The sequence below is a fragment of the Passer domesticus genome, unplaced genomic scaffold, assembly GCF_036417665.1.
Source record: "Passer domesticus isolate bPasDom1 unplaced genomic scaffold, bPasDom1.hap1 HAP1_SCAFFOLD_219, whole genome shotgun sequence".
Taxonomy (NCBI): domain Eukaryota; kingdom Metazoa; phylum Chordata; class Aves; order Passeriformes; family Passeridae; genus Passer; species Passer domesticus.
Window position 1 is genome coordinate 1 of NW_026989998.1, and position 23,627 is coordinate 23,627.

The following is a 23,627-nucleotide window of genomic DNA, read 5'->3' on the forward strand; positions in this document are numbered from 1 at the left end:
AGGGTGGTTCCCGTGGTGGGTTTTTGGGGTTCCCGTGTTGATTTTTGGGGTTCAGGGTGGTTCCCATGGTGATTTTTGGGGTTCCCATGCTGATTTTTGGGGTTCAGGGTGGTTCCCATGCTGATTTTTGGGGTTCACATGGTGGGTTTTTGGGGTTCCCCTGTTCATTTTTGGGGTTCCCATGCTGATTTTGGGGTCCCCTGTGGAATTTTGGGGCGCAGGGCGGGCCGGGCGCTTCTCGCAGTTCCTGCTGCTGACGGAAGCAGCAGCGGCAGCTCCAGGAGCTGCAGCTGCACGTGGAGCAGGTGGGACCCCAAAACCCCAAATCCCCCCAAAATGCCCCCAAAATCCCCTCCCAAAACCCCCCAAAATCCCCCCAAATCCCCTCTCAACCCCCCAAAACCCCAAAATCCCCCCCAAATCCCCTCAAAATGCCCCCAAATCCCCTCCCAATCCCCCAAATCCCTCCAAAATCCCCCCAAATACCCCAAAATCCCCCCAAATCCCCCAAAAACCCCAAAATCCCCCCAAAATCCCCTCCCCAAACCCCAAAATCCCCCCAAATCCCCCTCCCAACACCCCAAAACCCCTCCCAGCACCCCAAAATCCCCCCAAACTCCTCCAGACCTCCCAAATCCCCCCAAAATCTCCCCCAAAACCTTTCCCCCCACCCAAAATCCCCCAAAACTCTTCCAGACCCCCTAAATCCCACCGAATCCCCCCAAAACCTCTCCCAGCACCCCAAAACCCCTCCAGACCCCCCAAACCACCCCAAATCCCCCGAAATCCTCCCCAAACTTCTCCCAGCACCCCAAAATCCACCAAAACCCCCTTCCCAGACCCCCCAAATCCCCCCAAAATCCCCCCAAATCTCCCTCCCAGCCCCCCAAATCCCCTTCCCAGCACCCCAAAATCCCTCCAGACCCCCCCAAATCCCCCCCAAACCTCTCCCAGCACCCCAAAACCCCCCCAAACCCCCCCCAAATCCCCCTCCCAGCACCCCAAAACTCCTCCAGACCCCCCAAATCCCCCCAAAATCCCCCCAAATCCCCCCCAAAGCTCCCCAAATCCCCCCCAACCTCTCCCAGCACCCCAAAATCCACCCAAAACTCCTCCAGACCCCCCCAAATCCCTCCAACCCCCCCCAAAATCCCCCCAAATCCCCTTCCCAGCACCCCAAAACCCCTCCCAGCACCCCAAAATCCTCCCAAAACCCCCCCAAATCCCCTTCCCAGCACCCCAATACCCCTCCCAGCACCCAAAACCCCTCAGACCCCCCCAAATCCCCCCAAACCTCTCCCAGCCCCCCCCAAATCCCCCCAAAATCCCCCCAAATCCCCTTCCCAGCACCCCAAAACCCCCCCAAATCCCCCCAAATCCCCCCCCAAACCCCCCTCCCCAGCTGCGGGCAGCGGTGGCAGCAGCCGAGACCCCCGAGGATTTGGGGGGACCCCCGGGGGACCCCGAGACTGAGATCCGGGAGCTGCGGGAGCAGGAGCGCCGCGGGCGGGAGCAGCTGCAGCAGCTGCGGGCGGGTGCGGGGGTTTGGGGGCTGGGGGGCAGTTTGGGGGTCTGGGGGGGGCAATTTGGGGTCTTTGGGGGGAAAATTTGGGGTCCTCAGGGGGAAATTTGGGGGTTCTGAGGGAGAAATTTGGGGTCTGGAAGGGCAATTTGGGGGTTCTGAGGGGTATTTGGGGGGGTTTTGGGGTGTGGGTGGGATGGAATTTGGGGGTCTGGAGGGGCAGTTTGGGGTCTGGGGGTGGAATTTGGGGTCTGGGGGGGGCAATTCGGGGTCTGGGGGGCAGTTTGGGGTCTTTGGGGGGAAAATTTGGGGTCCTCAGGGGGAAATTTGGGGGTTCTGAGGGGTACTTGGGGGGTTATGGGGGGCTTATTTAGGGTTCTGGGGGATCATTTGGGGTCGGGGGGTGGAATTTGGGGTCCTGAGGGAGAAATTTGGGGTCCTGAGGGGGTAATTTGGGGTCTGGGGGTGGAATTTGAGGTCTGGGGGGGTAATTTGGGGTCTGGGGGTGGAATTTGAGGTCTGGGGGATGGAATTTGGGTCTGGGGGTGGAATTTGGGGTCTGGGGGGGCAGTTTGGGGTCTGGGGGGGCAATTTGGGGGTCTGGAGAGGCAATTTGGGGTCTGGGGGATGGAATTTGGGGTCTGGGGGGCAGTTTGGGGTCTTTGGGGGGAAAATTTGGGGTCCTCAGGGGGAAATTTGGGGGTTCTGAGGGGTACTTGGGGGGTTATGGGGGGCTTATTTAGGGTTCTGGGGGGGCAATTTGGCGGCTGGGGGGGGAAATTTGGGGTCCGGAGGGAGAAAATTGGGGTCTGGGGGCGGAATTTGAAGTCTGGGGGGGCAGTTTGGGGTCTGGGGGGGTAATTTGGGGTTTGGGGGGTGGAATTTGGGGGTTCTGAGGGGTATTTGGGGGTGTTATGGGGTTTTTTTGTGGGGCCGGGGGTGTAATTTGGGCAGGTATCGGGGTATGGGGGAGAATTTGGGGGTCTGGGGGGGCAGTTTGGGGTCTGGGGGGGCAATTTGGGGGTCCTGAGGTGTTTTTTGGGGGATTATGGGGGGTTTTTTGGGGGTCCGGGGGGTGGAATTTGGGCAGGTATCGGGGTATGAGGGAGAATTTGGGGTCTGGGGGTGGAATTTGGGGTCTGGAGGAGCAGTTTGGGGTCTGGGGGGGGGCAGTTGGGGTCTGGGGGGAAAATTTGGGTCTGGGGGAAAATTTGGGGTCTGGGGGGGGAATTTGGGGTCTGGGATAGGGAAATTTGGGGTCCTGAGGGAGAAATTTGGGGTCTGGGGGGGAAAATTTGGGGTCTGGGGGGAAAATTTGGGGTCTGGGGGGAAAATTTGGGGTCTGGGGGGGGAATTTGGGGTCTGGGATAGGGAAATTTGGGGTCCTGAGGGAGAAATTTGGGTCTGGGGGGGGGTGAATTTGGGGTCTGGGGGGGCAGTTTGGGGTCTGGGGGGGGGCAATTGGGGGTCTGGGGGGAAAATTTGGGGTCTGGGATAGGGAAATTTGGGGTTCTGAGGGAGAAATTTGGGGTCTGGGGGGTGAATTTGGGGTCTGGGGGGGCAGTTTGGGGTCTGGGATGGGGAAATTTGGGGTCGGGGGAGGGCAATTTGGGGGTCCTGAGGTGTTTTTTTTGGGCAGGTTTTTTGGGGTCCGGGGGGCGTCATTTGGGTCTGGGGGGTCCCTCTGATTTTTGGGGGTCCTGAAGGGTATATTGGGGTCCTGAAGGTATTTTGGGGGGGTTATTGGTGTTTTTTTTGGGGGTCCTGAGGGGTTTTTGGGGTCCTGAGTGGTTTTTTGGGGGTTATTGGGGTTTTTGAGGCGGTTATTGGGTTTTTTTGGGGGGTCCTGAGCGGTTTTTGGGCAGGTTTTTTGGGTCCGGGGGGCGTCATTTGGGTCTGGGGGGGAGCCCGATGTTGTGGGGGTTACCCTCTGAGGTTTTGGGGTCCTGAGCGTTTTCTGGGGGGGTTATGGGAGGTTTTTTGGGGTCCTGAGGTTTTTTTGAGGGAGTTTATTGGGTTTTTTGGGGGTCCTGATGATTTTTGGGGGGGGTTATTGGTGGTTTTTGGGGGGTCCTGAGGGGTTTTTGGGGTCCTGAGCATTTTTTGGGGGGGGTTATGGGAGGTTTTTTGGGGTCCTGAGCGTTTTTTGAGGGAGTTTATTGGGTTTTTTGGGGGTCCCTGATGAGTTTTGGGGGGGTTATTGGTGTTTTTTTGAGGGGTCCTGAGGGGTTTTTTGGGGTCCTGAGTGGTTTTTTGGGGATTATTGGGGTTTTGGGGGGATTATTAGGGTTTTTTGGGGGTCCTGAGCGGTTTTTGGGCTGGTTTTTTGTGCTCCGGGGGGCGTCATTTGGGTCTGGGGGGGACCCCGATGTTGTGGGGGTTACCCTCTGAGTTTTTGGGGTCCTGAGCGTTTTTTGGGGGGGGGTTATGGGAGGCTTTTTGGGGTCCTGAGGGTTTTTTGAGGGAGTTTATTGGGTTTTTTGGGGGTCCTGATGATTTTTGGGGGGGGTTATTGGTGGTTTTTGGGGGGTCCTGAGGGTTTTTGGGGTCCTGAGCATTTTTTGGGGGGGTTAGGGGAGGCTTTTTGGGGTCCTGAGGGTTTTTTGAGGGAGTTTATTGGGGTGTTTGGGGTCCTGAGGGGTATTTTGGGGGGGTCATTGGGTTTTTTTTGGGGGGTCCTGAGCGGTTTTTGGGCTGGTTTTTTGGGCTCCGGGGGGCGTCATTTGGGTCTGGGGGGGACCCCCATGTTTTGGGGGGGTCCCTCTGATTTTTGGGGGTCCTGAAGGGTATTTGGGGGGGTTACTGGGGGGGGTTATTGGTGGTTTGGGGGGGGGGGGTCCTGAAGGGTTTTTTGGGGGGTTATTGGTGTTTTTGGGGTTCTGAGTGCTTTTGGGGTGGGGGTTTGAGGTCCGGGGGGTGTCATTTGGGTCTGGGGGGGACCCGCATATTTTTGGGGGGTCTCTCTGATTTTTGGGGGGTCCCACAGGGTTGGCGGAGCTGCTGGCCCAGCTGGGGGGAGGAGCAGGGGGACCCCCGGGAGCCCCCCGGGTCTGGGGACCCCCGGGGACCCCCCCCGGGAGCCCCCCGGGTCTGGGGACCCCCGGGACCCCCCCCGGGAGCCCCCCGGGGCTGGGGACCCCCTGTGGGAGCAGCTGCGGCTCCTGGAAATTGGGGTGACCCGCGGCTGCTGCGGGGGGGGGCGCCCCGAGAGCCGGTGAGGGCAACTGGGGGAACTGGGAGTACTGGGAGGGGAGGTCGGGGGGGTTTGGGGGGGTTTTGGGGGGTTTTGGGGGGGGGGATTTTGGGTTTGGGAGGGGGAAATTTGGGGGTTCATTGGGGGAGAATTTGGGGGTCGGGGAGGGTCTCGGGGGTGGGAACTGGGGAAACTGGAGGAACTGGGAGCACTGGGAGGAACTGGGAGGGGAGGTCGGGGGGATTTTGGGGCAATTTTGGGGGGTTTTGGGGGGCAATTTTGGGTTTGGGAGGGGGGAGAATTTGGGGGTTCATTGGGGGAAAATTTGGGGGTTAATGAGGGAAATTTGGGGGTTCATTGGGGGAAAATTTGGGGGTTTATTGGGGAAAAATTTGAGGGATAATTTGGGGATTTATTGGAGAAATTTGGGGGTTTATGGGGCAAAATTTGGGGGAGAATTTGGGGGCTCATTGAGGAGAATTTGGGGTTTTTTTAGGGAAAAACCTGGGGGTTTATTGAGGGAAATTTGGGGTTCATTGGGGAGAATTTTGGGGTAATTGGGGGAGAATTTGGGGGTCGGGGAGGAGCTCTGGGGTGGGAACTGGGGGTCCTGGGGGGGGAAATGGGGGCTTGGGGGAGGATTTGGGGGTCTGGGGTCCCCCCTCGGGTTTTGGGGGTCCCCCCTCGGGTCTGGGGGTCCCCTCTGGGTCTGGGGTCCCCCTCATGTCCCCCTCCCCAGGTCCTGGCAGGGATCGAGCCCGTCGGGGGTCGCCCCCCCCCTCCTCGCCCCCCCAGCCCCAGGTGAGCCCCCCGGGACCCCCCCGGCACTGAGGGGGGGCTCACCCCCCCCGTCACAGCACCCAGGGGTGCCCCCCAATCCCCTCCCCCACACAGGGAGGAAGAGGAGGAGGAGGAGGAGAGACCCCTGAGCCCCCGAGAGCTGCGCGAGAGGGTCCTGAGAGAGGTGGGGGGTCCTGGCACCCATGGGGGGGTCCCGGAATCATGGGGGGGGGTTCTGGGATATGGGTGGGGGTCCCAGATCTGTGGGTGGGGGTCCCAGATCCATGGGTGGGGGTCCCGGTGCCACGGGTGGGGGTCCCAGAGCCATGGGTGGGGGGTCCCGTGTTTATGGGTGGGGTCCCGTGTTTATGGGTGGGGTCCCACGTCCATGGGTGGGGGGTCCCGTGTCTATGGGTGGGGGTCCCAGGGACATGGATGGGGGTCCCGTGTCTATGGGTGGGGGTCCCAGAGCCATGGGTGGGGGGTCCCGTGTTTATGGGTGGGGTCCCACGTCCATGGGTGGGGGTCCCAGGGACATGGGTGGGCTCCCAGAGCCATGGGTGGGGGTCCCAGGTCTATGGGTGGGGGTCCCGGGTCTATGGGTGGGGGTCCCAGAGCCATGGGTGGGGGTCCCAGGTCTATGGTGGGGGTCCCATGTCCATGGGTGGGGGTCCCAGGTCTATGGTGGGGGGTCCCATGTCCATGGGTGGGGGTCCCAGGTCTATGGTGGGGGGTCCCCATGTCCATGGGTGGGGGTCCCAGGTCTATGGTGGGGGTCCCGGCCCCCCGGGTCCCCCCTGAGCCCCCTCCCCCCGCAGGTGCTGACCCGCGAGGGACCCCTCCCCCCGCCCCGGCTGAACCCGGGGGGTCCCTGAGCCCCCCCTCCCCCACCGGACGTCGCTGTCCCCCCACCCCACCCCGTTGCCATGGAAACCCAGCAAATATTTGGGGCGGCCGCGGCCGCGTTGCCCCGGCAGCGGCCAAACTTCCCAAAACAGCCCAAAAACGGCCCAAAACGAGCCCGGGGGGGAGGGGGAAGTGGGGGGAGGGGCGGGGCGCCGCCCTTTGTGCCCCGTGTCACCCACCCAGGGGCTGGGGGCGCTCGTGGGTGCCCCTCCCCCCCCTTGGGGACACCCCAGGGACCCCCCAGAGCCCCCCCCCCTTCGTGGTGATGCCCTGACGTCATCGCCCGGGACCCCCTGACGTCACACTGCTGGCCACGCCCCGGCGGGCACCGCCCGGAGTGACACGGCTGGGACCGGCCCCGGCGGAGAGACCCGAACCCGCCCGAGGGGGACCCGAACCCGCCCGAGGGGACCCGAACCTCCATGGGGCCGAACCGCTCCGGAGACACCCGAACCGGCAGTGTCCCGAACCGCGAGGAGCCGAACCGCTCCGGAGACACCCGAACTTGGACTCGAAGAAGGACCCGAGCCGCTCCGGAGGGATCCCGAACCTGCCCGGGGGGCCCGAACGAGGACCCGAAGCTGTTCGGAGGGACCCGAACCCGCCTGAGGGAACCCGCACCCGCCTGAGGGAACCCGAACCCGCCTGAGGGAATTCGGACCCGCCTGAGGGAGAATCGGACCCGCCTGAAGGAAATTCGGACCCGCCTGAGGGAATTCGGACCCGTTTGAGGGAACTCGGACCCGCCTGAGGGAAGCCGAACCCGCCTGAGGGTACTCGGACCCGCCTGAGGGGACTCGGACCCGCTTGAGGGAATTCGGACTCGCCTGAGGGAAGCCGGACCCGCCTGAGGGAATTCGGACTCGCCTGAGGGAATTCGGACCCGCCTAAGGGAACTCGGACCCTTCTGAGGGAAGCCGAACCCGCCTGAGGTGACTCGGACCCGCCTGAGGGAACCCGAACCGGGAGGAGCAAAACCGCTTCGGAGAAAACCGTCCCGAAACACCCGAGCCGGCAGCGTCCCGCGCTAAGGAACGCCAGCCCGCCCGGAGAGGAGCCGAACCGGGACCGTCCCGTCCATAAGGAGCCGAACCGAGCCCCCCAGAACTCCCCCCGGAACAACCCGAACCCACTCGGGTGAGTGCCGGGACCCAGCCTGGGCTCTCGGGGGCGAAGGGGAGGTGACACAAGGTGGGGGATCCTGGGGTGTCCCCTCCCCCGGCCCCCTCGGGGGTCTCCCCCGGACCCTGGGGACCCTCGGGGGTCTCCCCCCGACCCTGGGGACCCCCCCCCATCACCCACAGGATGCAGCCAGCGCCCGGGGGGGGCGGGGGCGGCCCCGGGATGGGGGGGGGGGGGGAGGAAGGAAGGAGATTCTCCAAGGCCTTATATGGGCACAGCCCTGACCGCCCCCACCCCCTGCGTGCCCGGGACCCCCCGGGTGAACCCCGGCATTCCTGGGATGCCCCCAGTGCAGGGAATCCCCCCCTAACCCCCAACTTCCTTCACTCCTTCCAGCCCCCCAAAGCTCTTGGGCTGCCTGATACCCCCCCATCCTCTCCAGCCCCCTCCCCACGGGCTCCCTGTACCCCCAGCATCCCCCAGTCCTTAATTCCACCCCTGGATTCCCAGTATCCCCCAGTCTCCCCAGTCCGGCACACCCCAAATCCCAGTGATGCTCCCCAATAATCCCAATACCCCCCTGAGCTCCTCATCTCTCCACATCCTCTGGGATTCCCTCATTCCCTCTCTGCTGTGTGCAGACCCCTCAGCCCCTCATCACCCTCAGGGGTGGTAAAAATTTACCTCCCACCTCATTTAAAAAAAAACTACCAAAAAAAAAAAAAAAATTAAAATTTACCCCCAACCCATTAAACAAAAAAAAAAAAAAAAGTTACAAAAAAAATTTAGATAAAATTCAAAAATTTACCCCCACCCCATTTAAAAAAAATTACAAAAAAAATTACATAAAATCCAAAAATTTCCCCCAACCTCATTAAAAAAATTTACAAAAAAATTGCATAAAATTAAAAAATTTACCCCCAACACCATTAAAAAAAAATTTACAAAAAAAATTACAAAAAATTTACCCCAACCCCATAAAAAATATGCAAAAAAAATTTACATAAAATTCAAAAATTTACCCCCAACCCCATTAAAAAAAATCACAAAAAAAGCTACAAAAAATTTAAAAATATTTTTAAAAAATATTTTAAATTACCGAAAATTATCCAAAAAATTTTTAAAATTACAAAAAAAACCCCCAAAAATTTAAAATTTCCCCCCGACCCCATTAACCCCAATATCCCTGGTGCCCCCCCAGCCTCACTTCCCCACCCCCTTCTCTCCACAGCCCCCGCGATGCCCCCTCCGTGCCGCCCCCCGTCCCCGCTGCGCTGCGTCCAGGCCCTCAGCGCCCTCCTGGCGCTGGCGCTGGCCGCGGCGCCCGGCTACTGGATCCCGGGCGAGGGCGACGGCTGCTTGTCCGCCTGGGCCTTGTCCTTCGTCTTCACCACCCTCCTCCTCCTCAACGACGCCTTCCGCCGCCCGCCGCCGCGCCGCGACCTCCCGCTGGCGCTGGCCACCGCCGCCGCCATGGCCTGTGCCACCGCCACCGTCCTGTGGCCGCTGGGCCACCTGCGGGGACACGAGGGTGGCCAAGGCCGCCCCCGCGCCCTCCGCGCCGCCGCCACGGCCGCCTCGGCCGTGGCCACGCTGGCCTACGCCGCCGAGGTGACCCGCGACCGGGCGCGGCCCGGCGAGGCCGCCCCGTACCTGGCCACCCCCTCGGGGCTGCTCAAGGTGGCCGAAGCCTTCCTCGCCCTGCTGCTCCTCGGGCTGTCGGCCGAGCTGGGCGCGGCGTCGGGGCCGGCGGCCGTGCGCTGGTGCCTGGGCATCTTCTGCGTGTCCTTCGTGCTGGGGGTGCTGCTGGTCGGCAGCTGCCTGCTGGGCTGGGGCTGGTGCGGCTGGATGCGGGACCCCGAGGGGCTGCGCTGGGGGCTGGGGGTCTACGCCGGGCTGGGGGTGGTGGCCTACGGGGCGGCCACGGTGCTGTGGGCGCTGTACAGCTTCTCGGACGACATGGGGGGCCAGTCCCGGAGACCCTACGGCTGCCACGCCACCTGCCCCTGGGACAGGAAGGTGCTGGTGGCCGTGCTCAGCGGCCTCAATCTGGTGGCCTTCGGCGTGGATTTGGGGCAGACGGGAAGGTTGGTGCTCTTGAGGGCCTGAGGGGGCACCCCAGGGTGAGTGGGGGGGGGGATCCTGGGGGGAGGCAGAGCCTTGAGGGGGGTCTGGGGTCTCCCACAGGTTGGGATCAGGGCCTTCGTGGGGGTCTGGGTTGATTCCTGGGTTTCTCAGGCTCCCAAAGGATCCTTCTGTGGGGGAGGTTTGGGGTCTTAAGAGGGACCTGGGGGGGTGTTGGGGGTCCTGATGGGGGTTTGGGGGTCACCCCAGGGTGGGATCCAGCCTCTCTGGGGGTCTGGGGTCCTCTCCTGGGGTGGGATCAGGCTCCTAATGGGGGTCCTGGACCATCTGTAGGGCAGGATTGAGCTCCTAATGGTGGTCTGGGGTCACCCCGGGATGGGATCCAGCCTCTAATGGGGGTCTGGGGTCACCCCAGGGTGGGATCCAGCCCGTAATGGGGGTCTGGGGTCACCCCAGGGTGGGATCCAGCTTCTAATGGGGGTCTGGGGTCCTCTCCTGGGGTGGGATCAGGCTCCTAATGGGGGTCCTGGACTCTCTGTTGGACAGGATTGAGCCCCTAATGGTGGTCTGGGGTCACCCTGGGATGGGATCCAGCCTCTCTGGGGGTCTGGGGTCACCCCAGGGTGGGATCGGGGTGCTGTGGAGGTCTGGGGTCTCCCCTTGGGCTGAGATCCGGCCCCTGCTGGGAGTCCTGGATCCTTTCTGGGGCAGCATCGGGCCCTTTTCGGGGTCAGGGTCCCCTCTGGGGGATAATGGAACCCTAATGGGGATCCTGGCTCCTCCGTGGGGTGGGATTCAGCCCTTGATGGTGGTCGGGGGTCCCGCCAGGGTGGGATCGGGTGCCTGAATGGGGTCTGGATCCTCCGTGGGGCAGGATCTGGTGCTTAGGGGGGTCTGGGATCAAGTGCCTGAGGGATCCTTCCTGCAGGGGTGGTGGGATCACAAGGGGGTCTTGGGGAGGGGGACACCGCCGAGGCCTTAAATTGGGGAGTGTTGTCATTAAAGGGACATTTCTGCTTCTTAATGAGCTGCTGAGTGTCTGTGAGGGGGCACGGGGAGGGCAAAAGGGAGGGAAAAGTGTGGGAAATGGGAAAAAACAATGGGCAACATGAAGGGGAAAAGGGTAAGAAATTTGGGGAGAGGGGAGGGATGGGGAAAAGAGCAGGAAACAGGGAAAAAACATGAGGGGGAAAGTGTGGGAAGTCTGAGGGGAAAAAGGGTGGGAACTGTGAGGAAAAAAGGCAGGAAGTGTGAGGAAAAAGAGCAGAAAATGTGAGGGGTAAAGGGCAGGAAACGTGAGGAGAAAAAAGGGCGGGAAATGTGAGGGGAGAAAAGGGCGGGAAACGTGAGGGGAAAGGTGAGAAAAACATGAGGAAAAAAGCCAGGAAATATGAGGGGAAAGGGCAGGAAGTGCGAGAAGAAAAGGGCAGAAAATGTGAGGGGAAAAGTAGTGAGAAATGCGAGGGGAAAAGAGGAGGAAAGATAAGGGGAAAAGGGTGGGAAATGTGAGGGGTAAAAATGGCGGGAAACGTGAGGGGAAAAATGGGCAGGAAATGTGAGGGGAGAAAAGGGCGGGAAACATGAGGGAAAAAGGGAGAGAAACATGAGGGGAAAAGGGGAGGGAAACATGAGGGGAAAACTGATAAATGTGAGGGGAGAAAAGGGCAGGGAAAATGAGGGGGAAAGGGTGGAAAATGTGAGGGGAAAAGGGAGGGAAAAAACCCAGGAAATGTGAGGGGAAAAGGCAAGAAGTGTGAGAGGGAAAAGCAGAAAATGTGAGGGGAAAAGTAGTGAGAAATATGAGGGGAAAAGAGCAGGAAAGATAAGGGGAAAAGGGTGGGAAATGTGAAGGGGGAAAAGGGAAACATGAGGGGAGAAAATGGCGGGAAACGTGAGGGGCGAAAATGGCGGGAAACGTGAGGGAGAAAAGGGCGGGAAACGTGAGGGAGAAATGGTGGGAAAAGTGAGGGAGAAAATGGCGGGAAACGTGAGGGGTGAAAATGGCGGGAAACGTGAGGGGAGAAAATGGCGGGAAACGTGAGGGGAGAAAATGGCGGGAAACGTGAGGGGTGAAAATGGCGGGAAACGTGAGGGAGAAAATGGCAGGAAACGTGAGGGAGAAAATGGGGGGAAACATGAGGGGATAAAGAGCAGAAAATGTGAGGGGAAAAGTGAGAAATGTGAGGGGGGAAAGTGTGGGAAATGTGGGGAGAAACGGGTGGGAAACATGAGGGGAGAAAAAGACATGAAACATGAGGGGGGGAAAGGGAGGGAAAAAAGGGGAAAAAAGCCAGGAAATGTGAGGGGGAAAGGCAGGAAGTGTGAGAGGGAAAAGGGCAGAAATTGTGAGGGGAAAAGTGAGGGAGAAAGTGAGGGAAATATGAGGGGAGAACAGGGTGGGAAGCATGAGGGGGAAAAAGGGCTGGAAATGCAAAGGGGAAAGGGAGGAAAACACAAGGTAAAAACCCAGGAAATGTAAGGGGAAAAGGCAGGAAATGTGAGAGGAAAAAGGGCAGAAAGTGTGAGGGCGAAAGTGAGAAATGTGAGGGGAGGAAAGGGTAGGAAATATGAGGGGAGAAACGGGTGGGAAATGTGAGGGGGAAAAGGGAAATGTGAGGGGAAAAGGGAGGGAAATGTGAGGGGAAAAGGGAGGGAAATGTGAGATCTTCTCCTCCGCAATTCCCTCCCCTCTCCCCGCTGAAATCCCAGATTCCCCTTCCCAAATCTCCCCCAGTTCCAAGTCTCAAACATTATACTCAAACATCCCCCAAATCCCAGCCCCTCTCCAACCTTTTCTTCCCCCACCAGACCCCAAATCTCAGGCGTCCCCCAATCCCAAATCCCAGATTTTTTACTCACTGGACCAAGTACAAGAACTTCTAATTTTATTGAGCAAAGCGAAAAGGGAGCGAGGAAGGTCTGCGGGGAGGGACCCAAAGTGGGAGTCGGTGGTGGCTGAAACGCCCCAACCCGGGGGTGTCCATGAAGGTCCAGGGGTGTCCAGAAGGTCACGGTGGTTCCCCCGAGGTTCTCCTGGTGCCCGTGAGGTTCTTCTGAAGGTTCCTCTGGTCTGTGAAGGGTTCTAGAGGTGCCATTGGGGTTCTAGATGTGCCTGTGAGGTTCTAGAAGTGTCTGCAGGAATCTAGGTATGTCTGTGGGGTTCTGAGGGTATCTATGGGGTTTCAGGCATTCCTACAGGGTTCTAGAGGTGTCTATGGGGTTCTGAGGGTCTCTATGGGGTTTCAGACATTCCTACAGGGTTCTAGAGATGTCTACAAGGCTCTAGAGGTTTTTAAGGGATTCTGGCAGTGTCTTCAGGTTTCTCTGGCCATCCCTGCTGTTCCTGGGCTCTCCAGAAGCTTCCCCTGAAGGCCGTCCAGGTTCTGGATTCTCCTGGGTGTGTCTTGCTCGGCACGGGGTCTCTCTCCTGGCTCCACTGCCTGAATCCTCCCGTTCCTCCACCACCACCTTCATGACAGCGCTCCGGCCTCTGAACACGGTGGCCGTCACCGTGACGGGGCCGGCGCTCAGCTGGGCTTCATTCTGCCATTCCTTGATGATGACACAGGGGAACGCGAAGCTGTCGGAGCAGTCACGGGCGGTCCTGACCAGGCGGTCGTAGGTGGACTCCAGGTCCCTCTTGTGAACCTTGTCCACGGACAGCTCCAGGCCCGTCTCCAAGGAAAATCTGTTGTAGTCGACGGGGTTGGAGAAGTAGATGGCCAAGGTGAAGGAGTCGGCCTCGTAGGCCAGGACCCCGTTGCAGCCCCAGAACATGGTTCTGTTGGTGAACTTCCAGCTGCTGGAGGAACCCGGGGGCACCGAGGGCTGGGGGACGTTGACGCTGTGGCCGCTGAAGAAGTGGGTCCTGGAGAGAGGAATTGAGGGTGGGAATGTGGGGAGATTGTCCCACCACCGCTGGGAGGAGCTGGGAGATGATCCCAGAGCCTGGAGATGATCCCAGACAGTGGAGATGATCCCAAACCCCTGAGATGATCCCAGCCCAAGATGGAGATCCCAGCCCAGGAAGGAGATCCAGCCCAGGATGGGGATCCCAGCCCAGGAAGGAGATCCAGCCCAGGATGGGGATCCCAGCCCAAGATGGAGATCCTAGCCCAGGAAGGGGATCCCAGCCCAGGAAGGAGATCCCAGCCCAAGATGGAGATCCCAGCCCAGGATGGGGATCCCAGCCCAGGAAGGAGATCCAGCCCAGGAAGGAGATCCCAGCCCAGGATGGGGATCCCAGCCCAAGATGGAGATCCTAGCCCAGGAAGGGGATCCCAGCCCAGGAAGGAGATCCCAGCCCAAGATGGAGATCCCACCTGGAGCTGCCTCCCAGCAGCCCCAGGGCCCCCACAAGGTCCCCCCCCAGCCTCACCTGGCGTTCTTCAGGGTGATGTTCTGGGTCTTGTTGGAGATCTGGATTTCCACTATGCGGCTGATGTTAAACCCCATCCTGGGCCAGGATCTCCTCAGCTCCGGGATCTCCTCAGCTCCGGGATCTCCTCAGCTCCAGGATCTCCTCAGCTCAGGCTCTCCCTACTTCCAGACCCCTCTCTCCCCACTCCAGACACTCCTCATGCCCTTCCCAGCACAGCCGGGGCTGTTTCTCCCCAAAAATAACCCCTTTCAGATCAAACTGACCAAAATTCGCTGATTTCTTGAGAACTTTCGCTTCCACTTTTGCCGGACACTTCCCAAACCCAGCCCCTTCCTCCCTCCCCGTGGAACTGTGGCACTTCCCAATCCCGGCCCCTTCCTTCCTCCCCATGGAATTGTGGCACTTCCCAATCCCGGCCCCTTCCTTCCTCCCCAAGGAGTTTTGGCCCCGTTACAGAATTCCCTGGGAACGGACCCAAAACTTCCTGGGGTTTTGTGCGTGCCCGGTGCCGGGATGGCCCCGGCTGGGCAGGGACACACCTGGGGCAGGAACCTGGGGGAGCCCCGGGGGCGGCTTTGGGGTCCCCGGGAGGGGCACGGGACTGCCTTTAACTGGTTTGACTGGTGCAACTGGTTCATTTCTCTGCCCCAACTCATGTAAGTGGTTTAACTGGTGTAACTGGTATAATTCTCCAGTGAAACTGGAGTAACTGGTTTGCTTCTCTATCAGAACCGGTTTAACGGGTGTAACTGGTTTATTTCTCTACCAGAACCAGTTTAACTGTTGTAACTGGTTTATTTCTCTACCAGAACCAGTTTAACTGTTGTAACTGATTTAATTCTCTATCAGAACCGGTTGAACTGGTGTAACTGGTTCATTTCTCTACCCAAACCAGTCTAAATGGTGTACCTGGTTTCTTTCTCTATCAGAACCGGTTTAACTGGTGTAACTGGTTTATTTCCCTACCAAAACTCTTTCAAGGTGTAAGTTTCCCTCATTCCCCAGACCCCAGACTCTTTCCCGGGCCCAGGGGTCTCCCCTCAATCCCAGATCTCCCCCTCCCAAATCCCCACCCCATCCCAGCCCCTCCCAATTCCAAGGTTCCCCCCCAAGATCACAAATCCCATTTTTTAAAAAATTCCGTGAACCATTTGCAAAAATTTCTCATTTTATTAAACTATTAAAAAGGGGATCGAGGGAGTTTGGGGCTGGGGGGACACAGGAGGGGAGAGCGGAGGGGTCTGGGACACCCCAACCCCAGGGTGTCCGTTCTGCCCGGAAGGTTCTGGAGGTTTCTCTGAGGTTCCTCTGGTGCCCGTGAGGTTCTGCTGAAGGATCTCCTGGAGCGTCTCCGGGGTTCTAGATGAGCCTGCAAGGTTTTCTGGGTGTCTCCAGGCTTCTATATGCACCTCTGGTGTTCTGAAGATGTCTGTGGTGTTCTAGAAGTGTCCCTGGGGTTCTAGAGGTGTCTGTGTGGTTCTAGGGGTCTCTATGGATTTCAAAACGTGCTTATGGGGTTCTAGAGCTGGATAAAGGGTTCTAGATGTGCCTATGGGGTTCTAACCGTGTTTACGGGGTTCTCGGGGTGACAATGGGGTTCTGGTTATGCCTACAGGGCTCTAAAGGTGCCTATAAGGTTCTAGAGGTGTCTATGGGGTTCTAAGGGTCTCTATGGGGTTTCAGACATTCCTACAGGGTTCTAGAGGTGTCTATGGGGTTCTAAGGGTCTCTATGGGGTTTCAGACATTCCTACAGGGTTCTAGAGGTGTCTGTGGGGTTCTAAAGGTCTCTATGGGGTTTTAGACATTCCTACATGGTTCTAGATGTGTCTACAGGGCTCTAGAGGTTTTTAACTGAGTCTGGCAGTGTTTTCAGCATTCTCTGGCCATCCTTGCAGTTCCTGGGCTCTCCAGAAGGTTCCCCTGAAGGTCCTGCAAGTTCTCAATTCTCCTGGGCGTGTCTTGCTCGACAGTCGGTCTTTGTCCCGGCTCCACTGCCTGAGCTCCCCCGTTCCTCCACCTCCACCGTGATGGCCGTGCTCCTGCCCCTGACCATGGTGGCCGTCACCGTGACGGGGCCGGCGCTCAGCTGGGCTTGGCCCTGGGAATCCTTGAGGATGACGTAGGGGAACATGGAGCTGTCGGTGGAGCCCTGGGAGATGCTGACCAGGCGGTCGTAGGCCTTCTCCAGGTGCCTCCTGTGAACCTTGTCCAGGGACAGCTCCACGCCCGTCTCCACGGAAAACCGGTTGTGGTCCATGGGGTTGGAGAAGTAGATGGCCAAGGTGAAGGAGTCGGCCTCGTAGGCCAGGAGCCCGTTGCAGCCCCAGAACACGGTGCTGTTGGTGAACCTGCAGCTGCTGGAGCCGCCCGGGGGCACCGAATGCTGCGGGGCGTGGAGGATGTGGCCGCTGTAGAAGTGGGTCCTGGAGAGAGGAATTGGGGATGGGGTTGGGAATGCGGGGAGATTGTCCCACCACCGCTGGGAGGAGCTGGGAGCTGGGAGATGATCCCCGAGCCTGGAGATGATCCCCGAGCCTGGAGATGATCCCAGAGCCTGGAGATGATCCCCAAGCCTGGAGATGATCCCAGAGCGTCGACCTGATCCCACAGCCTCGACATGATCCCAAACCCTGGAGATGATCCCCAAGCCTGGAGATGATCCCAGAGCCTGGAGATGATCCCAAACCCTGGAGATGATCCCAGACCCTGGAGATGATCCCAAACCCTGGAGATGATCCCAGAGCCTGGAGATGATCCCAGAGCCTGGAGATGATCCCAAACCCTGGACCTGATCCCTGAACCTGGACCTGATCCCAGAGCCTGGACATGATCCGAAACCTTGAACCTGATCGCAGACCCTGGAGATGATCCCAAACCCTGGAGATGATCCCCAAGCCTGGAGATGATCCCAGACCCTGGAGATTATCCCAACCCAAGATGAAGATCCCCCCTGGAGCTGCCCCACCCAGCACCCCAAGGGTCCCTCTGATGTTCCCCCCATCCTCACCTGGGGTTCTTCAGGATGATGTCCTGGGTATTGTTGATAACCTGGATTTCCACAAAGCGGCTGCTGTTCAACCCCATCCTGGCTCCAGGATTTCCTCAGGTATGGAATCTCCTCAGCTCCGGGATCTCCTCAGCTCCGGGATCTCCTCAGCTCCGGGATCTCCTCAGCTCTGGGATCTCCTCAGCTCCAGGATCTCCTCAGCTCCGGCTCTCCCTCATTCCAAACCCTTCTCCCCAACTCCCGGCTCTCCTCCCGGTATTTATGAGCACTGCTGGTCCCACCCAGTTTTGATGTCAGAGTCTCTCACGTTCTCATTCCTGCAGAAAAGATGATTTCCCAGAAATCACAATTCCGTTCCTCATGAGATCCTCCCAAACCCAGCCCCTTCCTCCCTCCCCACGGAATTGTGGCACTTCCCAAACCCGGCCCCTTCTTCCCTCCCCAAGGAATTTTGGCCCCGTTACAGAATTCCCTGGGAACTGACCCAAAACGTCCTGGGGTTTTGTGCGTGCCCGGTGCCGGGATGGCCCCGGCTGGGCAGGGACACACCTGGGGCAGGAACCCGGGGGAGCCCCGGGGGGGCTTTGGGGTCCCTGGGAGGGGCACGGGACTGCCTTTAACTGGTTTAACTGGTGTAACTGGTTCATTTCTCTACCAGAACTGGTTTGACTGGTGTAACTGGTTCATTTCTCCACCCCAACTCATGTGAGTGGTGTAACTGGTGTAACTGGTTTAATTCTCCAGTGAATCTGGAGTAACTGGTTTACTTCTCTATCAGAACCGGTTTAACTGTTGTAACTGGTTTATTTCTCTATCAGAACCGGTTGAACTGGTGTAACTGGTTCATTTCTCTACCCAAACCAGTCTAAATGGTGTACCTGGTTTATTTCTCTACCAGAACCGGTTTAACTGGTGTAACTGGTTTATTTCCCTACCAAAACTCTTTTAAGGTGGAAGTTTCCCTCATTCCCCAGACCCCAGACTCTTTCCTGGGCCCGGGGGTCTCCCCTCAATCCCAGATCTCCCCCTCCCAAATCCCCACCCCATCCCAGCCCCTCCCAATTCCAAGGTTCCCCCCCAAGATCACAAATCCCTTTTTTTAAAAAATTCCGTGAACCATTTGCAAAAATTTCGCATTTTATGAAACCTATTAAAAAGGGGATCGAGGGAGTTTGGGGCTGGGGGGACACAGGAGGGGAGGGCAGAGGGGTCTGGGACACCCCAACCCCGGGGTGTCCATTCTGCCCGGGAGGTTCTGGAGGTTTCTCTGAGGTTCCTCTGGTGCCCGTGAGGTTCTGCTGAAGGATCTCCTGGAGCGTCTGCGGGGTTCTAGATGAGCCTGCATGCTTTTCTGGGTGTCTCCAGGCTTCTATCTGCATCTATGATGTTCTAGAGGTGTCTGTGGTGTTCTAGAAGTGTCCCTGGGGTTCTAGAGGTGTCTAGGTGGTTCTAGGTGTCTCTATGGATTTCTAAACGTGCTTATGGGGTTCTAGAGCTGGCTAAAAGGTTCTAGATGTGCCTATGGGGTTCTAGCAGTGTTTATGGGGTTCTCGGGGTGCCAATGGTGTTCCGGTTGTGCCTACAGGGCTCTAAAGGTGCCTATAAGGTTCTAGAGGTGTCTGTGGGGTTCTGAGGGTCTCTATGGGGTTTTAGACATTCCTACAGGGTTCTAGAGGTGTCTATGGGGTTCTAAGGGTCTCTATGGTGTTTCAGACATTCCTACAGGGTTCTAGAGATGTCTACAGGGCTCTAGAGGCTTTTAATGGATTCTGGCAATATCTTCAGGTTTCTCTGGCCATCCTTGCAGTTCCTGGGCTCTCCAGAAGGTTCCCCCGAAGGCCGTCCAGGTTCTGGATTCTCCTGGGTGTGTCTTGCTCGGCACGGGGTCTCTCTCCTGGCTCCGCTGCCTGAATCCTCCCGTTCCTCCACCACCACCTTGATGACAGCGTTCCTGCCCCTGACCATGGTGGCCGTCACCGTGACGGGGCCGGCGCTCAGCTGGGCTTCATTCTGCCATTCCTTGATGATGACACAGGGGAACGCGAAGCTGTCGGAGCAGTCACGGGCGGTCCTGACCAGGCGGTCGTAGGTGGACTCCAGGTCCCTCTTGTGAACCTTGTCCACGGACAGCTCCAGGCCCGTCTCCAAGGAAAATCTGTTGTAGTCGACGGGGTTGGAGAAGTAGATGGCCAAGGTGAAGGAGTCGGCCTCGTAGGCCAGGACCCCGTTGCAGCCCCAGAACATGGTTCTGTTGGTGAACTTCCAGCTGCTGGAGGAGCCCGGGGGCACCGAGGGCTGGGGGACGTTGACGCTGTGGCCGCTGAAGAAGTGGGTCCTGGAGAGAGGAATTGAGGGTGGGAATGTGGGGAGATTGTCCCACCACCGCTGTGAGGAGCTGTGAGATGATCCCAGAGCCTGGAGATGATCCCAGACAGTGGAGATGATCCCAAACCCCTTAGATGATCCCAGCCAAAGATGGAGATCCCAGCCCAGGAAGGAGATCCAGCCCAGGATGGGGATCCCAGCCCAGGAAGGAGATCCAGCCCAGGATGGGGATCCCAGCCCAAGATGGAGATCCCAGCCCAGGAAGGAGATCCAGCCCAGGATGGGGATCCCAGCCCAAGATGGAGATCCTAGCCCAGGAAGGGGATCCCAGCCCAGGAAGGAGATCCCAGCCCAAGATGGAGATCCCACCTGGAGCTGCCTCCCAGCAGCCCCAGGGCCCCCACAAGGTCCCCCCAGCCTCACCTGGGCTTCTTCAGGGTGATGTTCTGGGTCTTGTTGGAGATCTGGATTTCCACTATGCGGCTGACGTTAAACCCCATCCTGGGTCAGGATCGCCTCACCTCCAGGATCTCCTCAGCTCCGGGTTCTCCTCAGCTCTGGGATCTCCTCAGATCTGGGATCTCCTCAGCTCCGGGATCTCCTCACCTCCGGTATCTCCTCAGCTCCAGGATCTCCTCAGCTCCAGGATCTCCTCAGCTCCGGTATCTCCTCAGCTCCGGGATCTCCTCAGCTCCAGGATCTCCTCAGCTCCAGGATCTCCTCAGCTCAGGCTCTCCCTACTTCCAGACCCCTCTCTCCCCACTCCAGACCCTCCTCATGCCCTTCCCAGCACAGCCAGGGCTGTTTCTCCCCAAAAATAACCCCTTTCAGATCAAACTGACCAAAATGTGCTGATTTCTTGAGAACTTTCGCTTCCACTTTTGCCGGACACTTCCCAAACCCAGCCCCTTCCTCCCTCCCCACGGAATTGTGGCACTTCCCAATCCCGGCCCCTTCCTTCCTCCCCAAAGGGTTTTGGCCCCGTTACAGAATTCCCTGGGAACGGACCCAAAACTTCCTGGGGTTTTGTGCGTGCCCAGTGCCGGGATGGCCCCGGCTGGGCAGGGACACACCTGGGGCAGGAACCTGGGGGAGCCCCGGGGCGGCTTTGGGGTCCCTGGGAGGGGCACGGGACTGCCTTTAACTGGTTTAACTGGTGCAACTGGTTCATTTCTCTACCAGAACTGGTTTAACTGGTGCAACTGGTTCATTTCTCAACCAGAACTGGTTTAACTGGTGCAACTGGTTCATTTCTCTACAAGATCCCATTTAATTGGTGTAAATGATTTAATTCTCCCGTGTAAATGGTGCAGCTGATTTATTTCTCTACCTGAACCAGCTTAACTGAAGTAACTGGTTTAACTGGTTGAATTCCCCAATGTAACTGGTTTAACTGCTTTGATTCTCCAGTGTAACTGCTTTAAGTGGTTTGTTTCTCCATCTTAACTGGGGTAACTGGTTTATTTCTCTACCAGAACCAGTTTAACTGTTGTAACTGGTTTATTTCTCTATCAGAACCGGTTGAACTGGTTTAACTGGTTCATTTCTCCAACCAAACCAGTCTAAATGGTGTACCTGGTTTATTTCTCTATCAGAACCGGTTTAACTGGTGTAACTGGTTTATTTCCCTACCAAAACTCTTTTAAGGTGTAAGTTTCCCTCATTCCCCAGACCCCAGACTCTTTCCCGGGCCCAGGGCTCTCCCCTCAATCCCAGATCTCCCCCTCCCAAATCCCCACCCCATCCCAGCCCCTCCCAATTCCAAGGTTCCCCCTCAAGATCACAAATCCCATTTTTTAAAAAATTCCGTGAACCATTTGCAAAAATTTCGCATTTTATGAAACCAATAAAAAAGGGGATCGAGGGAGTTTGGGGCTGGGGGGACACAGGAGGGGAGGGCGGAGGGGTCTGGGACACCCCAACCCCGGGGTGTCCGTTCTGCCCGGGAGGTTCTGGAGCTTTCTCTGAGGTTCCTCTGGTGCCCGTGAGGTTCTGCTGAAGGATCTCCTGGAGCGTCTGCGGGGTTCTAGAGCTGCCTACAGAGTTCTAGATGTGCCTAGAGGGTTCTAGATGTGCCTACGGGATTCTAGAGGTTTCTACCAGTGTTTATCTGTTTCTCCAGGTTTCTATATGCATCCATGAGGTTCTAGAGCTGTCTACAGGGTTCTAGAGGTGTTTATGGGGTTCTAGCAGTGACTGTGGGGTTCTAGAGTGTCCTACAAGGTTTCATAGCTGTCTCCATGGTTCTGTATGCACCCACGGGTTTCTAGAGGCTTCTACAGGGTTCTGGTGATGCCTGCAGGATTCTCAGGCCGTTCACGCGCTTCCAGGGTTCTCCTTGACGTCCCAGTCGAAGTCCAGCAGGTTCTCGCTCCTCCTGGACCTGTTTCTCACGCCATCCTGGGGTGCCTCTTCCCCGCCTTCCTCCCCCGATCCCCTCTGCTCTTTCAGCACCACCTTGATGGTGGAGCTGGTGTTTCTGGACATGGTGGCCATCACCATGACGGGGCCGTGGCTCAGCTGGGCGGTCCCGTGGCTTCTGCCCACCACCACGCGGGTGAACTTGATGTCCAGGCAGGAGCTGGAGTAGGTTCCCTTGGCCATGCGGGCGTAGGTGGTGCCCAAACTGTCCAGGTGGGCCCTACCTGGGGACAGCTCCAGGCCCAGCTCCATGGAGAACTTGTTGTAGTCGATGGGGTTGGAGAAGTGGATGGCCAGGGTGAAGGAGTCGGCCTCGTAGACCAGGATCCCCGCCACGCCCCAGAACGGGAAGTCGCCTGGGAAGTGGCAGATGTCACTGGAGCCGGGGAACAACTCTGGCAGGGGGGGCTTGGAGCAGCGGCCACAGTCGAAGAAGGTCCTGGGGGGACAAACGTGGTGGGATCAGTGGGAGATGCTGGTGGGACAAAGGTGGTGGGATCAGTGGGAGATGCTGGGGGGACAAACATGGTGGGATCAGTGGGAGATGCTGGGGGGACAAACATGGTGGGATCAGTGGGAGATGCTGGTGGGACAAAGGTGGTGGGATCAGTGGGAGATGCTGGGGGGACAAAGGTGGTGGGATCAGTGGGAGATGCTGGGGGGACAAAGGTGGTGGGATCAGTGGGAGATGCTGGGGGGACAAACATGGTGGGATCAGTGGGAGATGCTGGGGGGACAAACGTGGTGGGATCAGTGGGAGATGCTGGTGGGACCAGCAGGGCATGGAACGACCCCCGGGAGCTGATCCCACTCCTGGAAATTGATCCCTCCATGGGATGGAGATCCCACCCAGAGGTGACTCCAAGGGGTCCCCCCCAAAGCCCTCCCAGCCTCACCTGGGGTTCCTCAGGGTGATGTTCTGGGTGTTGTTGGAGATCTGGATCTCCACAGAGCGGCTCAGTAACGATCCCATCCTGGCTCGGGATCTCCTCAGCTCCAGGATCTCCTCAGCTCTGGGATCTCCTCAGCTCCAGGATCTCCTCAGCTCCGGGATCTCCTCAGCTCTGGGATCTCCTCAGCTCCGGGATCTCCTCAGCTCCGGGATCTCCTCAGCTCCGGGATCTCCTCAGCTCCGGGATCTCCTCAGCTCCGGGATCTCCTCAGCTCCGGGATCTCCTCAGCTCCAGGATCTCCTCAGCTCCGGGATCTCCTCAGCCCCGGGATCTCCTCAGCTCCGGGATCTCCTCAGCTCCGGGATCTCCTCAGCTCCGGGATCTCCTCAGCTCAGGCTCTCCCTCATTCCAGACCCTTCTCCCCACTCCGGGCTCTCCTCCCGGTGTTTTCGGCACTGCCGTGGCCGCTCCCTGCCGTTCTCACCCCGTTTGGGTCTCGCACAGATCCTCAGATTTTCATTCCTGAACTCTCCGTGATTTCCGAGAAATCCTTTACTTTTGTTCCTCTTGAAATCCTCCCTCCCCCGCCCCTTCCTCCTCCCCCGGGGAATTTTGGCAGCGTTTCAGAATTCCGTGTGAACGGAAACAAAACTCAGCCGGGTTTGTCGCCTCCCTAAAGTCGCCAGGCCCGGGATGGCCCCGGCTGGGCAGGGACACACCTGGGGCAGGAACCTGGGGGAGCCCCGGGGGGTTTGGGGTCCCTGGGAGGGGCACGGGACTGCCTTTAACTGGTTTAACTGGTGTAACTGGTTCATTTCTCTACCAGAACTGGTTTAACTGGTGTAACTGGTTCATTTCTCCACCACAACTCACATAACTGCTGTAACTGCTTTAATTCTCCAGTGAAACTGTTGTAACTGGTTTATTTCTCTGCCAGAAGCTTTTTAATTGGTGTAACTGGTTTAATTCCCCAGTGTAATTGGTTTAACT

At 58.3% G+C, this 23,627-nt stretch overlaps 5 protein-coding genes across 6 annotated transcripts; 2 read left to right on the forward strand and 3 right to left on the reverse strand.

Annotated features, from left to right (window-relative positions):
• The first annotated feature begins 105 nt into the window (after positions 1 to 105).
• Positions 106 to 6,675, forward strand: LOC135292145 (proline-rich protein 2-like). Of its 2 annotated transcripts, XM_064406377.1 has the most exons (6): positions 106 to 305; positions 1,403 to 1,535; positions 4,509 to 4,736; positions 5,455 to 5,516; positions 5,610 to 5,679; positions 6,314 to 6,589. In XM_064406377.1, exons 1-6 carry the CDS (start codon positions 118 to 120, stop codon positions 6,368 to 6,370), a joined length of 738 nt encoding a protein of 245 aa, XP_064262447.1. In that variant the 5' UTR covers positions 106 to 117; the 3' UTR covers positions 6,371 to 6,589. The 2 variants fall into 2 exon arrangements, with proteins under 2 accessions (XP_064262447.1, XP_064262446.1); XM_064406376.1 differs by lacking the exon at positions 5,455 to 5,516 and having other exon boundaries at positions 6,314 to 6,675.
• A 329-nt stretch (positions 6,676 to 7,004) lies between these two features.
• On the forward strand, positions 7,005 to 10,632 carry LOC135292146 (myeloid-associated differentiation marker homolog). The gene is made up of 2 exons (XM_064406378.1): positions 7,005 to 7,538; positions 8,755 to 10,632. The coding sequence occupies exon 2, from the start codon at positions 8,763 to 8,765 to the stop codon at positions 9,630 to 9,632; it is 870 nt and encodes a 289-aa protein (XP_064262448.1). The 5' UTR covers positions 7,005 to 7,538; positions 8,755 to 8,762; the 3' UTR covers positions 9,633 to 10,632.
• Positions 10,633 to 12,476: 1,844 nt separating this feature from the next.
• Positions 12,477 to 14,319, reverse strand: LOC135292144 (uncharacterized). Its single transcript, XM_064406375.1, has 2 exons — positions 13,987 to 14,319; positions 12,477 to 13,476 (listed from the first exon to the last, which is right to left on the reverse strand). The coding sequence occupies exons 1-2, from the start codon at positions 14,061 to 14,063 to the stop codon at positions 12,891 to 12,893; spliced, it is 663 nt and encodes a 220-aa protein (XP_064262445.1). The 5' UTR covers positions 14,064 to 14,319; the 3' UTR covers positions 12,477 to 12,890.
• Positions 14,320 to 18,117: 3,798 nt separating this feature from the next.
• Positions 18,118 to 20,196, reverse strand: LOC135292143 (uncharacterized). Its single transcript, XM_064406374.1, has 2 exons — positions 19,747 to 20,196; positions 18,118 to 19,333 (listed from the first exon to the last, which is right to left on the reverse strand). Exons 1-2 carry the CDS (start codon positions 19,821 to 19,823, stop codon positions 18,748 to 18,750), a joined length of 663 nt encoding a protein of 220 aa, XP_064262444.1. The 5' UTR covers positions 19,824 to 20,196; the 3' UTR covers positions 18,118 to 18,747.
• A 940-nt stretch (positions 20,197 to 21,136) lies between these two features.
• LOC135292142 (uncharacterized) lies at positions 21,137 to 23,233 on the reverse strand. The gene is made up of 2 exons (XM_064406373.1): positions 22,641 to 23,233; positions 21,137 to 22,183 (listed from the first exon to the last, which is right to left on the reverse strand). The coding sequence occupies exons 1-2, from the start codon at positions 22,715 to 22,717 to the stop codon at positions 21,640 to 21,642; spliced, it is 621 nt and encodes a 206-aa protein (XP_064262443.1). The 5' UTR covers positions 22,718 to 23,233; the 3' UTR covers positions 21,137 to 21,639.
• Positions 23,234 to 23,627: the final 394 nt, after the last annotated feature.